We start from the raw sequence: 15,514 nt of genomic DNA on the forward strand, positions 1-15,514 counted from the left end.
GGAATCACGTGGGGCCAAGCACAGCCACAAGCGAAGGGGTTGCAGCGCACTTCAACAACGCCGACCCCGACAGGCATCCAGGCCACCGCGGATTATAAACCCACCGACAACTCTCTCCCAACCACTGACCCCTCCCTCCCTGATGAGCTCGATAACTTTTATGCCCAATTTGACCGAGACAACCGGGAGGCGCGCCCACCATGGCTGCCCTCCCTGCCAACCTCCCCCAACCCCTCGCTCTCTCCTGAGTCCTGAGCAGGACTAATGGCATCCCCAGGCCGAGTGCTCAGCAAACTGCGCTGAGCAGCTGATTGAGGTCTTAACTGACATCTTCTTCAACCTGTCACTAACCCAGGCAGGCGGTTGTCCCAGCGTGCTTTAAAACCACCTCCACTGTGCCAGTGCCAAAACACTCCTCTGCCTCTAGCTGCCCCGTTGCACTCACCCCCATTATTATCATGAAGTGCTCCGACAGGCTGGCTCACCTCTCCCCCCCCCCCCCCCCCCCCCCCCCACCCTCCCTGGACACACACCAATTTTCCTACGGTGAGAACAGGAGCATGGAGGACGCTATCTATCAGTGCATATATATTTATTTATTTATTCTCACCGCATATCTATCTATCCACACCTGTCTGAATTGACCTAATGCACATAGCCCATTTACATATCTGTAGATACTATATCTATATCTGTACATTATCCTACTCTTACTAGTTATTCTGCTGGACAGTATGACTACTACCACCTGTACCACTGTACATATTATACTACAACTCTGTACATACATCTGATTAGCACTACACTCACCTGTATATTGCTGTTGCACTTTACTGCTACATTTGCACTCTGGTTGGATCATGCCAAATACATTTTTGTTGTACTGTACTTGTGCTGTATAATGACAATACATTTGAATCTAATCTAATCTAATCTTATTACAAGGCAAAGCAGCAAACACCATGATGATATAAGACCAAAGAAGGTAATGCCCATGTCAGTCTCTTGGTATAATTGTACATGGTCCACCATGGCCCACCACCAGGGGTATAAAGTACGTGAACACTTTTTTTCTTTAGGCAACCTGGACAACCATATAACCCCAGTTTCTTGTATAATACCCCCAGCTGGCTCGGAGAGGAGAGAAGCAGGGTATGTATTTTTAGTGGTACTGTAAGTCTGAATGGTCGACCAGAGAGGTTTTTATGCGCTGGGGAGGAAGAGCGACGTGGTGAAAGAAGTATGCAGTAGAAATACCCAGATAAAATAATACTCTGGTAAAAAATGAAAGTAGATAAGTATTTAATATTGCATGTACTTAGTAACTACAGTAGTAACTGATGGGTTCAGATAAATGCAATAATCTTCTTTTAAATGTAGTGGAGTAAAAGTACGAAGTACCTTACTTTACGCCACTGGAGGAGAATGGATCTGTATTTGGACAAGTGTGTCGTCATTGTGGGATATTCACAAGAACTGATGTGGGGGATATACGTATAAGAGAGTATTAGAATAGAACTGTACAGAGAGGTACTGCTACTAAAGCAAACGCTGCAGCATAGGTAGATGATAATGGCTGAAGCCAGGCTCCTGAATAAGGGTCCAGAGATAGCTGTGCAGAGGAGGGGGTAGTGTGTGCTCTGTGTGTTGCTGGTAGTATTCCTAAGTGGGTCTCACAGGGCTATAGCTGGCTGCATGCAGGGAACTGGGTCACTGCTGAATTAAATACCACCGCTGCCTCTACTCTGACTGCCGCTGCCGCCGCTGCTGCTGGTGCTGCTGCACAACGGGAAGGGTGGGGTGGAGAGGGCAGCGTGGCAGTAGAACACAGTACAGGGTGGGGTGGAGAGAGGGCAGCGTGGCAGTAGACAACACAGTACAGGGTGGGGTGGAGAGGGCAGCGTGGCAGTAGACAACACAGTACAGGGTGGGGTGGAGAGGGCAGCGTGGCAGTAGACAACACAGTACAGGGTGGGGTGGAGAGGGCAGCGTGGCAGTAGACAACACAGTACAGGGTGGGGTGGAGAGGGCAGCGTGGCAGTAGACAACACAGTACAGGGTGGGGTGGAGAGGGCAGCGTGGCAGTAGACAACACAGTACAGGGTGGGGTGGAGAGGGCAGCGTGGCAGTAGACAACAGTACAGGGTGGTGGAGAGGGCAGCCTGGCAGTAGACAACAGTACAGGGTGGGGTGGAGAGGGCAGCCTGGCAGTAGACAACACAGTACAGGGTGGGGTGGAGAGGGCAGCGTGGCAGTAGACAACAGTACAGGGTGGGGTGGAGGGGGCAGCGTGGCAGTAGACAACACAGTACAGGGTGGGGTGGAGAGGGCAGCGTGGCAGTAGACAACACAGTACAGGGTGGGGTGGAGAGGGCAGCGTGGCAGTAGACAACACAGTACAGGGTGGGGTGGAGAGGGCAGCGTGGCAGTAGACAACACAGTACAGGGTGGGGTGGAGGGGGCAGCGTGGCAGTAGACAACACAGTACAGGGTGGGGTGGAGGGGGCAGCGTGGCAGTAGACAACAGTACAGGGTGGGGTGGAGAGGGCAGCGTGGCAGTAGACAACACAGTACAGGGTGGGGTGGAGAGGGCAGCGTGGCAGTAGACAACAGTACAGGGTGGGGTGGAGGGGGCAGCGTGGCAGTAGACAACACAGTACAGGGTGGGGTGGAGAGGGCAGCGTGGCAGTAGAACACAGTACAGGGTGGGGTGGAGAGGGCAGCGTGGCAGTAGACAACACAGTACAGGGTGGGGTGGAGAGGGCAGCGTGGCAGTAGACAACACAGTACAGGGTGGGGTGGAGAGGGCAGCATGGCAGTAGAACACAGTACAGGGTGGGGTGGAGAGGGCAGCGTGGCAGTAGACAACACAGTACAGGGTGGGGTGGAGAGGGCAGCCTGGCAGTAGACAACAGTACAGGGTGGGGTGGAGAGCAGCGTGGCAGTAGACAACACAGTACAGGGTGGGGTGGAGAGAGCAGCGTGGCAGTAGACAACACAGTACAGGGTGGGGTGGAGAGGGCAGCGTGGCAGTAGACAACACAGTACAGGGTGGGGTGGAGGGGGCAGCGTGGCAGTAGAACACAGTACAGGGTGGGGTGGAGAGAGCAGCGTGGCAGTAGACAACACAGTACAGGGTTGGGTGGAGAGAGCAGCGTGGCAGTAGACAACACAGTACAGGGTGGGGTGGAGAGAGCAGCGTGGCAGTAGACAACACAGTACAGGGTGGGGTGGAGAGGGGCAGCGTGGCAGTAGACAACACAGTACAGGGTTGGGTGGAGAGAGCAGCGTGGCAGTAGACAACACAGTACAGGGTGGGGTGGAGAGAGCAGCGTGGCAGTAGACAACACAGTACAGGGTGGGGTGGAGAGGGCAGCGTGGCAGTAGACAACACAGTACAGGGTGGGGTGGAGAGGGCAGCGTGGCAGTAGACAACACAGTACAGGGTGGGGTGGAGAGGGCAGCGTGGCAGTAGACAACACAGTACAGGGTGGGGTGGAGAGGGCAGCGTGGCAGTAGACAACACAGTACAGGGTGGGGTGGAGAGGGCAGCGTGGCAGTAGACAACAGTACAGGGTGGGGTGGAGAGGGCAGCGTGGCAGTAGACAACACAGTACAGGGTGGGGTGGAGAGGGCAGCGTGGCAGTAGACAACAGTACAGGGTGGGGTGGAGAGAGCAGCGTGGCAGTAGACAACACAGTACAGGATGGGGTGGAGAGGGCAGCGTGGCAGTAGACAACAGTACAGGGTGGGGTGGAGAGGGCAGCGTGGCAGTAGACAACACAGTACAGGGTGGGGTGGAGGGGGCGGCGTGGCAGTAGACAACACAGTACAGGGTGGGGTGGAGGGGGCAGCGTGGCAGTAGACAACACAGTACAGGGTGGGGTGGAGAGGGCAGCGTGGCAGTAGACAACACAGTACAGGGTGGGGTAGAGGGGGCAGCGTGGCAGTAGACAACAGTACAGGGTGGGGTGGAGAGGGCAGCGTGGCAGTAGACAACAGTACAGGGTGGGGTGGAGAGGGCAGCGTGGCAGTAGACAACACAGTACAGGGTGGGGTGGAGAGAGCAGCGTGGCAGTAGACAACAGTACAGGGTGGGGTGGAGGGGGCAGCGTGGCAGTAGACAACAGTACAGGGTGGGGTGGAGAGGGCAGCGTGGCAGTAGACAACACAGTACAGGGTGGGGTGGAGAGAGGGCAGCGTGGCAGTAGACAACACAGTACAGGGTGGGGTGGAGAGAGCAGCGTGGCAGTAGACAACACAGTACAGGGTGGGGTGGAGGGGGCAGCGTGGCAGTAGACAACACAGTACAGGGTGGGGTGGAGAGAGCAGCGTGGCAGTAGACAACACAGTACAGGGTGGGGTGGAGAGAGGGCAGCGTGGCAGTAGACAACACAGTACAGGGTGGGGTGGAGAGGGCAGCGTGGCAGTAGAACACAGTACAGGGTGGGGTGGAGAGAGGGCAGCGTGGCAGTAGAACACAGTACAGGGTGGGGTGGAGAGAGGGCAGCGTGGCAGTAGACAACACAGTACAGGGTTGGGTGGAGAGAGCAGCGTGGCAGTAGACAACACAGTACAGGGTGGGGTGGAGAGAGGGCAGCGTGGCAGTAGACAACACAGTACAGGGTGGGGTGGAGAGGGCAGCGTGGCAGTAGACAACACAGTACAGGGTGGGGTGGAGAGGGCAGCGTGGCAGTAGACAACACAGTACAGGGTGGGGTGGAGGGGGCAGCGTGGCAGTAGACAACACAGTACAGGGTGGGGTGGAGGGGGCAGCGTGGCAGTAGACAACACAGTACAGGGTGGGGTGAAGGGGGCAGCGTGGCAGTAGACAACACAGTACAGGGTGGGGTGGAGAGAGCAGCGTGGCAGTAGACAACAGTACAGGGTGGGGTGGAGAGAGGGCAGCGTGGCAGTAGAACACAGTACAGGGTGGGGTGGAGAGAGGGCAGCGTGGCAGTAGACAACACAGTACAGGGTTGGGTGGAGAGAGCAGCGTGGCAGTAGACAACACAGTACAGGGTGGGGTGGAGAGGGCAGCGTGGCAGTAGACAACAGTACAGGGTGGGGTGGAGAGGGCAGCGTGGCAGTAGAACACAGTACAGGGTGGGGTGGAGAGGGCAGCGTGGCAGTAGACAACACAGTACAGGGTGGGGTGGAGAGGGCAGCGTGGCAGTAGACAACACAGTACAGGCACATTCGTGTTGGCACTGCTGAAGAGAGAGAATGTTTGTGGTATTACTGTAGACATACTGTAACGTTACCTACCGCGCTGGCTTATTACAAATGATGGAGAGCGTAGCAGATTTAAAGCCGTTTTACGGAGGAGGAGTTTCATGCTAACAAAATAGAATCATAGTGGGGAGAAGTGTTGGAATTATCAGCCTACAGTGTGTGGTTTCCCTTGACAATGAGCGTTACTAAATAAGAATGATGGAGAGAGAGAGAGAGAGAGAGAGAGAGAGAGAGAGAGAGAGAGAGAGAGAGAGAGAGAGAGAGAGATAGAGGGGGGGGGGGCGGGTGAGGAGGATGGAGAAGGTAGAGAGAGTGAAGAAAAGTTAGTTTTGTTTGTGTTTGAAAATAATGTAAGTCATTTTCTCTTGATATGTTGTGTGTGTGTGTGTGTGCGTGCGTGTGTGCGTACGTGTGCGTGTGCGTACGTGTGTGTGCGTGTGTGCGTGCGTACGTGTGTGTGTGCGTGCGTGTGTGCGTACGTGTGCGTGTGCGTACGTGTGTGTGCGTGTGTGCGTGCGTACGTGCGTGTGTGCGTACGTGTGCGTGTGCGTACGTGTGTGTGCGTGTGCGTGTGCGTACGTGTGTGTGTGTGTGTGTGTGCGTGCGTACGTGTGTGCGTGCGTACGTGTGTGCGTGCGTGCGGTGCACACTCCTCTACTCGTGTTAGTTAGGAGGAGACAGGGTTGGCACAGTAGAGACAAATGGACAGAAACGCTGTTGAAGAAGGGAAAGTATGATGCATTTGAATGAATGAATGAACGAATAAATGAAACATTACGATGTAGAGTGGGAATTGCCTTCTCCACCGCCACCACGTGAAGCACCCTTCTTCTTCTTCTTCTTCTTTCGTGTATCATCAGATGGCCAACTCCGTGTCCTGCAGCCACGCCCTCGTCTCTGCTCCTACTGGGCAGCCGGTGATTATATGCTCGGCAGTCTGTTCAGGCTCGCCACACTCGCATGCCGCACTGTCCGTGAGGCGCCACTTCTTCATGGAAGACTTGAAGCGCCCGACTCCAGTGCGTAGACGGTTCAGCGAGGTCCATAGACGCCGTGGCAAATCGTCTCCTTTTACACCACCTCCTGGGTCCTGGATGTATCGCTGGATACGGGAGGGCCCAGCCGACTCCCATGATCGTTTCCAGGATGCTGCCAGCCAGGCGTCTCTGGACAAGTCCTCAGATATAGACTGTAGCATTTCTTGCGCTGCCTTGTTGTAGGGATGGCGAGAGTTTAGCCGGCCTGGTGGTGCCGGTGTTGTTGTGGCTTTGTGCAGGATGTGCCCGTCGTACTTCTGGGCTTTTCTTGCCAGGGTGAGGGTAGCCGCATCACGTCGGACACTGGCTGGGGCGATTCCACGTGAAGCACCCAACCCTGGGCTATGCGGCTCAGTGGCTGCCTGCCATACACTGGCGCCAGGCACACGACACACATAGACAATAGGAATGGAAAGGATGATGGAGAGACTACTGATTACTATGTGCATACATGAGTAGATGCAGATCTATACTGTGCTTTCCCGTAAACCCACAGCTGAGAACCAAGAAACAAAGAGGGAATAGAGACAATGGACAAGAGATAGAACAAATAGACAAACACAAGGGCTTGAGACAGTGAGCTAAATAAAATAAAAATTAAACAATTAACTCATTTTTCGACGTGATATTACATTGCAGATTAGTCAACAGCGGAAGAACCATCTTTAGTTCATTGTCACCAGGGCTTGACGTTGACACCTGCCCACCTGCCCAGGGCTAGTGAAAATGCTGAGTGGCTAGTGACTTTGGAAAACCACTAGCCACAGTGGCTAGTGAGCCAAAAAGTTAACGTCAAGCCCTGCATAGGTGTGTCAATGATAATGTTCACAGCGTTTGGAGCAATAATATAATTGCTAGGTTCAACACAGCCAAGGCATAGGTGTGTCAATGATAATGTTCATGGCGTTTGGAGCAATAATATAATTGCTAGGTTCAACACAGCCAAGGCATAGGTGTGTCAATGATAATGTTCACAGCGTTTGGAGCAATAATATAATTGCTAGGTTCAACACAGCCAAGGCATAGGTGTGTCAATGATAATGTTCACAGCGTTTGGAGCAACAATGTAATTGCCTGGTTCAACACAACTCTTCCACATCTACACCCTCCATCTGGTCCCAGTCAGCCGTTGCCCCAACTGGAGCTCCTTTTGCAGCTGAGTCACTGGTCGCAGGCAGTAGTAAACAATGGAGTCAACAGTCAGAAGCACAGTTGTACAGTTGGCGTGTAGCAGTATGATTACAATGATACTGTCCCCAGCAGGGGTTAGTGAAGAAGAAATTACCTATATTTATAACTTTTTGGGTGGGGGCGCCAGTGCGGGGATTTTTGGCTAGTGAAAATGCTGAGTGGCTAGTGACTTTGGAAAACCACTAGTCACAGTGACTAGTGAGCCAAAAACTTAACGTCAAGCCCTGATTGTCACCATACTATGGATTGTGTACAAATGAATCACTTTTTAAAGCTGCAATCTTTGCTCTCCCCTTGGGGTTTTCCAGAGGCCTGGTCCCACAGCCCGTCCCGTTGTGTCCAATCAGTTATAATCAAGGACAGACAGACACAGTCAGGGCAGGGGGATTAATACTTGATATCCAGCTTTGCCTTCACAGTGACAGACAGGCAGGCAGACAGTCAGGCAGACAGACAGGTACCTCACGTACTGCATGGTAGCCGTCGCTCCATCTTGCATGGTCATCATGTCGCCTGGACTGTTGTTGTTCATTCCGGGAAGCACAGAAGCGAGTTAAAGGAACACGCCAACATTTTGGGAGATCAGCTTACCATCTTCTCCAGAGAGAGACAAGAAAATAGATACCAGTCTCCTCTCTGTGCGTTCAGTAGAAACCAAATTAATAAAAAAGAAGTTGAATTAATACTTGAATTGCGTGTCTTGCATGCTTTTGAATACATCTTTTTTTTTATCTACTTTTTTCTCCCCATTTTCTATTTTTCTCCCATCCCAACTTCGTATTATCCAATTCTCCCCTCCCCTGTCTCGACCGTTGTTAGGCCATGCCTCCCACTGGTCGGCTGCAATGTGGACAAAGCCTTGCATCATGTGTCCCCTCCGGTACACGAGGAGGCAGCCGTCGCATCCTTTCACCTGTACAGCGCGATCTCTCAGTGGCAAGGAGTAACGCGTGGGACTCGTGGGAGGCTCACGCCGCCCCCGTTGCTTCCTGATTCTGCTGTACAGGCGCACCAACCGACCTGTAGGAGTCGCTGTCCACAAAGTCCGATCCCCACCCACCAGCTTTCCCACCCCCTAATACTGCCAATTGTATTAGTATGAACGACCAGCCAAGCCGGAAGCAACGCCGAGAGCTGGGCTCGAACCCAGCATCTCCTGCGTTAGTGGCGAGCGCCTTGCCCACTGCGCCACTTAGCCGCCGCTTTTGAATACATCTAATCAATTCTGCCTCCTCTTCCATGTGGACATGTGTCACCAACGGACAGAAGGTGCCCTCCCATTCTTATTCACAAAGCTTGGTACTGCTTCTATAGGATCTTTGCAACAGGGTGACAGAGGCTATAGGCTGCAGCATGCAGATAAAGAGGCAGAAATGTAGCCAGACAGATAGACGGATAAGCTGGCATTCAATATAGCAATGAATGCCACCCATTCGTTCCCGCTGCTGCTGGCCCCCACCACAACACCAGTCACACCTCAGAACGCTTGTTATTCTCACTCGGGATAGTATTTTGCTGAGCCAGTCACATTAAAAGTATGTACACAATACAATGTGGTTCATAAGGGCAGCAGAGAATGGGCCCGTGCTCCAATTGTATTATATTTGTAAAGGATAATAATAATACTAGACAAGGTGTTCGCTCAGTAGCGTCCGTGTACTACGCAGAACGAGCAGATCAACAGACGGTACTCCGGCGCAGCCTCGGGCAGAATGAGGGACAGCGAGCCTCCCGCGCGTTTAAGTGCGTCCCCGCAAGTGTGGCGCATTCTCCCGAGTTTCCTGACAACGGTTGTCAAGGCAATATTGTCCTAAGATGTTTCCTACCGAGTGTCACAGCCCTGCGGCTGAGAAGGCATCTGAGCGGAAACTCTGTCTGTCGACAGGAGGAGGAGGAGGAGGAGGAGGAGGAGGAGGAGGAGGAGGAGGAGGAGGAGGAAGAGGAGGAAGAGGAGGAGGAGGAGGAGGAGGAGGAGGAAGAGGAGGAGGAAGAGGGGAGGAGGAGGAGGAGGAGGAGGAAGAGGAGGAGGAGGAGGAAGAGGGGAGGAGGAGGAGGAGGAAGAGGAGGAGGAGGAGGAGGAGGAAGAGGAGGAGGAGGAGGAGGAGGAGGAGGAGGAGGAGGAGGAAGAGGAGGAGGAGGAGGAAGAGGGGAGGAGGAGGAGGAGGAGGAGGAAGAGGAGGAGGAGGAGGAGGAGGAGGAGGAGGAAGAGGAGGAGGAGGAGGAGGAGGAGGAAGAGGAGGAGGAGGAGGAGGAGGAGGAAGAGGAGGAGGAAGAGGAGGAGGAAGAGGGGAGGAGGAGGAGGAGGAAGAGGAGGAGGAGGAGGAAGAGGAGGAGGAGGAGGAGGAAGAGGAGGAGGAAGAGGAGGAGGAAGAGGGGAGGAGGAGGAGGAGGAAGAGGAGGAGGAGGAGGAGGAGGAGGAGGAGGAGGAGGAAGAAGAGGAAGAGGAGGAGGAGGAGGAGGAAGAGGAGGAGGAGGAGGAGGAGGAGGAGGAGGAGGAGGAGGAAGAGGGGAGGAGGAGGAGGAGGAAGAGGAGGAGGAGGAGGAGGAGGAGGAGGAGGAGGAGGAGGAGGAAGAGGAAGAGGAGGAGGAGGAGGAGGAGGAGGAGGAGGAGGAGGAGGAGGAAGAGGGGAGGAGGAGGAGGAGGAGGAGGAGGAGGAGGAGGAGGAGGAGGAGGAGGAAGAGGAGGAGGAAGAGGGGAGGAGGAGGAGGAGGAGGAGGAGGAGGAGGAAGAGGAGGAGGAGGAGGAGGAGGAGGAGGAGGAGGAGGAGGCTGGATTGATTCCACAGCAGCTCAGGGAAGCAGCAATCAGTCCTGGGGGGTAACAAAAAAAAAGAAAAAACAGCAAGCGGGAGCGATGCCCTGGAGCGAAGAGGCAACTTAGGAATTGTTGCTACGCTACCGTTGAAAAGCCCAGTCAAATTGCTGCGCGCTGAGGTCGAACCAGATTACACTTCAAGCGACACCCCATAATGATTTTGAGGCATGCCGGCGAACGCTCAGAAGTCATTAAAAGGAAGGAGTGTAAGTGCGGAGCGGTGCGTCTGCTCCGGGCTGTCAGTCTTAACATCCGCCCGCTGCTCAACTCAAATAGAGAGGAGAGAGGGGAGCGATGACTGTAATGCTCATGTTACTACATGAGGCCTGTCCATTCATCCTCATCGCATCACACTTGCAGTCAGGGGCGCAGGGCAGGGGGGGGGGGGGGGGGGGCGCAGGGCAGGGGGGGCCGTGAGATGATAGGTCTCCTCTGGGAGTACACTGCAGTACAACATGCTACATCTCAGTACAACATGCCACGTCTCAGTACAACACGCTACATCTCAGTAGGGGAGAACAGGGATGGTTGTCTTTTTTTTTTTTTTTTTTTACTCTAGTGTGAATTGCTCATCATCAAAACATCTTTCAATAGTCATTCCTAAATTAAATTGAAGCTTAAGATGTTGGCTTGAAATGTATATCCCTCTCATTTTCCAACGTATTGTAACAAAGAGGAAATTACCTATCAAAGACACTCTGACACATTGTCACAGGGATGGTTGTCACACACTATGGGGTTGGTTGTCACTGTGTGTTTTAATGGGAAACATCTTAAAAAGAAGGCAAGAAGGAAGAACAACATTTTTAAGTTGAATTGCATTGACAAGTTGACAAATACATAACTTAATGCATCTTAACATGAACATAAACAGGAAAGACATCTTTAGGGCATCCTATATAACAAAATAAGAACAAAATAAATAGGCCTAACAATAATAGCCAACACAACTAGGCTACACTCATTCACTATCTGAGTTACAGTGATGGCAAATGTAGGGTCTGGGCACTCCAACTAAGCAGAGCTTGTGTGCCCACTGGTTGCACATCCAACACTTCTCCCATACCTCCCCTGAACCGCTGTTGGAGAACGTTTCCATACAAACCAAACAAAAAATCATCTTCATCTGATGAAGACTCCTGCTGTCTCTTTATTTTCTGTTTCTTCTTCTTGCTGGCTGCCTTTTCCAGCTGGGGGTAAAGTACACTGGGATGTACTAGGCTGGGCAGGTGGTCTAGGCTGGGATGTACTAGGCTTGGTAGGTGGTCTAGGCTGGGATGTACTAGGCTGGGCAGGTGGTCTAGGCTGGGATGTACTAGGCTGGGCAGGTGGTCTAGGCTGGGATGTACTAGGCTGGGCAGGTGGTCTAGGCTGGGATGTACTAGGCTGGGCAGGTGGTCTAGGCTGGGCTGTACTAGGCTGGGCAGGTGGTCTAGGCTGGGCTGTACTAGGCTGGGCAGGTGGTCTAGGCTGGGCTGTACTAGGCTGGGCAGGTGGTCTAGGCTGGGATGTACTAGGCTTGGTAGGTGGTCTAGGCTGGGCTGTACTAGGCTTGGCAGGTGGTCTAGGCTGGGATGTACTAGGCTTGGTAGGTGGTCTAGGCTGGGATGTACTAGGCTTGGTAGGTGGTCTAGGCTGGGATGTACTAGGCTGGGCAGGTGGTCTAGGCTGGGATGTACTAGGCTTGGTAGGTGGTCTAGGCTGGGATGTACTAGGCTGGGCAGGTGGTCTAGGCTGGGATGTACTAGGCTGGGCAGGTGGTCTAGGCTGGGATGTACTAGGCTTGGCAGGTGGTCTAGGCTGGGATGTACTAGGCTTGGCAGGTGGTCTAGGCTGGGATGTACTAGGCTGGGCAGGTGGTCTAGGCTGGGATGTACTAGGCTGGGCAGGTGGTCTAGGCTGGGATGTACTAGGCTTGGCAGGTGGTCTAGGCTGGGATGTACTAGGCTTGGTAGGTGGTCTAGGCTGGGATGTACTAGGCTTGGTAGGTGGTCTAGGCTGGGATGTACTAGGCTTGGCAGGTGGTCTAGGCTGGGATGTACTAGGCTTGGTAGGTGGTCTAGGCTGGGCTGTACTAGGCTTGGCAGGTGGTCTAGGCTGGGATGTACTAGGCTTGGTAGGTGGTCTAGGCTGGGATGTACTAGGCTTGGTAGGTGGTCTAGGCTGGGATGTACTAGGCTTGGTAGGTGGTCTAGGCTGGGATGTACTAGGTTTGGTAGGTGGGCTGGGGTGCATTGGGCTCTGCTCGGTCTGTCCTCAGCTCATCCATCACCTCCAAGTTGGTGAAGAAACGGTCCATGTTGTGCTCATTAAAAGCACTGGTAACACTTTATAATAACACTCAGTTATAAGACCTTTATAAGGTATTTGTAGATAATGAACTAATCATGAACGAATCATTTATATACATTCGTAAATTATTATTAAATCATTTATAACTATATTTGTATAACATTTACAAATTAGTTCTACATTATTTAACTCATTATCAACATTGTTTGTACTTGATTTGTTCATCATTAAATAATGTTGTTTAATGTGTAGTGACACGTTTGTAGATGCTTTGAAAAATGGATATGAAAAAACGACTATACTGTACCTCCATTTATTTGTTCATGTTCAACAAATGATTTGTTAAGACATTCATAAAACATCTATAAATCATTTGTAGATGCTATTGTGTGCCCTAATCTGAAGTGAAGCCTATTCATCATTAACAAAATTAATGTCTAATACAGTTAATTATTTGTTTACTTTTTCATCACCTGTTACAAATGTTGTAGACAGCTTTCGGATACACCCTTCTTTGTGACATCAAAGTGATAGAATTAGGACTATAGATAAATGCAATTTTATTAACATATAAAATACATGACATATGTGTAACATGGGGGGCACTAGGACCCAATATACTGAGCACACATTAGGAACAAACACATACTTCAACTGTAACGTTAGCGCCCACCACATCAAGTACGTCGATCCCAATTCTGGACATTTCCATACCAAAATATGGGAGAAAGCTCCTTTTGGTAGCGAAATATAATGAATGTGACAACCTACCCATGTAACAACCATCCCTGTTCTCCCCTACAACACGCTACATCTCAACATCTCAGTGACATAGATACAAATAATTCTTGCATAGATTGAACAGGTTTCACACAAAGTGCCATGCCTGTGAGCCGCCACTAGGGGCAGAGTGGCTAACCGTGAGTGAGTGAACGAGTGAGTTATTGACATTGCCGGTCATAGAGGTGCGTCGCACAAGTCATGCTATGGGGCTAACGTTTAGGGTTAAGCAAGGAATGTATTATAAAATGTCCACACATTCACACGTTTAGCAGTGTAATAAGTGTAATAACTCTATGTCTGTGTGTGTGTCTGTGTGTGTCTGTGTGTGTCTGTGTGTCCTACCAGATGATGGTAAGCTGTCCCTCGACGAGTTCCAGACCTTCTTCTCAGACGGAACGCTCGACGAGGAGGAGCTGGAGAAGCTGTTCCACTCCATCGACTCCGATAACACCAGGTCAGTACCAATGTAACCTGTGTGTGTGTGTGTGTGTGTGTGTGTGTGTGTGTGTGTGTGTGTGTGTGTGTGTGTGTGTGTGTGTGTGTAGGTGTGTGTGTGTGTGTGTGTGTGTGTGTGTGTGTGTGTGTGTGTGTGTGTGTGTGTGCGTGTGTCTGTGTGTGTGTGTGTGCGTGTGTATGTATGTATGTATGTATTTGCGTGTCTGTACAGTGTGTTTCCATATGGTAGTCTGTACAAACCTGAAATACATATCTGTATTTGTGCATTTGCGTGTGTGTGTGTGTGTGTGTGTGTGTGTGTGTGTGTGTGTGTGTGTGTGTGTGTGTGTGTGTGTGTGTGTGTTTTGTGTATGTTTTTGCTAGCTCCACTCTATTGTTTTTAGTCACATCTCTCACTATGAATTATGGAGAAGCAGGGAGATGGATGTTGTTCTGGTCCAAAGCCCATGCCGTCCCCTACTGTTGGTGTGTGTGTGTGTGTGTGTGTGTGTGTGTGTGTGTGTGTGTGTGTGTGTGTGTGTGTGTGTGTGTGTGTGTGTGTGTGTGTGTGTGTGTGTGTGTGTGTGTGTGTGTGTGTGTGTGTGTGTGTGTGTGTGTGTGTGTGTGTGTGTGTGTGTGTGTGTGTGTGTGTGTGTGTGTGTGTGTGTGTGTGTGTGTGTGTGTGTGTGTGTGTGTGTGTGTGTGTGTGTGTGTGTGTGTGTGTGTGTGTGTGTGTGTGTGTGTGTGTGTGTGTGTGTGTGTGTGTGTGTGTGTGTGTGTGTGTGTGTGTGTGTGTGTGTGTGTGTGTGTGTGTGTGTGTGTGTGTGTGTGTGTGTGTGTGTGTGTGTGTGTGTGTGTGTGTGTGTGTGTGTGTGTGTGTGTGTGTGTGTGTGTGTGTGTGTGTGTGTGTGTGTGTGTGTGTGTGTGTGTGTGTGTGTGTGTGTGTGTGTGTGTGTGTGTGTGTGTGTGTGTGTGTGTGTGTGTGTGTGTGTGTGTGTGTGTGTGTGTGTGTGTGTGTGTGTGTGTGTGTGTGTGTGTGTGTGTGTGTGTGTGTGTGTGTGTGTGTGTGTGTGTGTGTGTGTGTGTGTGTGTGTGTGTGTGTGTGTGTGTGTGTGTGTGTGTGTGTGTGTGTGTGTGTGTGTGTGTGTGTGTGTGTGTGTGTGTGTGTGTGTGTGTGTGTGTGTGTGTGTGTGTGTGTGTGTGTGTGTGTGTGTGTGTGTGTGTGTGTGTGTGTGTGTGTGTGTGTGTGTGTGTGTGTGTGTGTGTGTTGTGTGTGTGTGTGTGTGTGTTGTGTGTGTGTGTGTGTGTGTGTGTGTGTGTGTGTGTGTGTGTGTGTGTGTGTGTGTGTGTGTGTGTGTGTGTGTGTGTGTGTGTGTGTGTCTGTCTGTCTGTCTGTCTGTCTGTCTGTCTGTCTGTCTGTCTGTCTGTCTGTCTGTCTGTCTGTCTGTCTGTATGTCTGTCTGTCTGTCTGTCTGTCTGTCTGTCTGTCTGTCTGTCTGTCTGTCTGTCTGTCTGTCTGTCTGTCTGTCTGTCTGTCTGTCTGTCTGTCTGTCTGTCTGTCTGTCTGTCTGTCTGTCTGTCTGTCTGTCTGTCTGTCTGTCTGTCTGTCTGTCTGTCTGTCTGTCTGTCTGTCTGTCTGTCTGTCTGTCTGTCTGTCTGTCTGTCTGTCTGTCTGTCTGTCTGTCTGTCTGTCTGTCTGTCTGTCTGTCTGTCTGTCTGTCTGTCT

General features: G+C 51.8%; 1 protein-coding gene across 1 annotated transcript in view; it reads left to right on the forward strand.

Annotated features, from left to right (window-relative positions):
• The window catches only part of necab2 (N-terminal EF-hand calcium binding protein 2), a gene marked incomplete at both ends in the record, with an annotated part of 380,241 nt that overhangs the window by 140,247 nt on the left and 224,480 nt on the right, over positions 1 to 15,514 (forward strand). The window contains one exon of the mRNA XM_084315533.1: positions 13,699 to 13,807. Within this exon, the coding sequence (XP_084171659.1) occupies positions 13,699 to 13,807 (109 nt within the window). The remainder of the gene's footprint in view (positions 1 to 13,698; positions 13,808 to 15,514) is intronic.

Source organism: Notolepis coatsorum (assembly GCF_963971535.1).
Source record: "Notolepis coatsorum genome assembly, chromosome: 6".
Classification (NCBI taxonomy): domain Eukaryota; kingdom Metazoa; phylum Chordata; class Actinopteri; order Aulopiformes; family Paralepididae; genus Notolepis; species Notolepis coatsorum.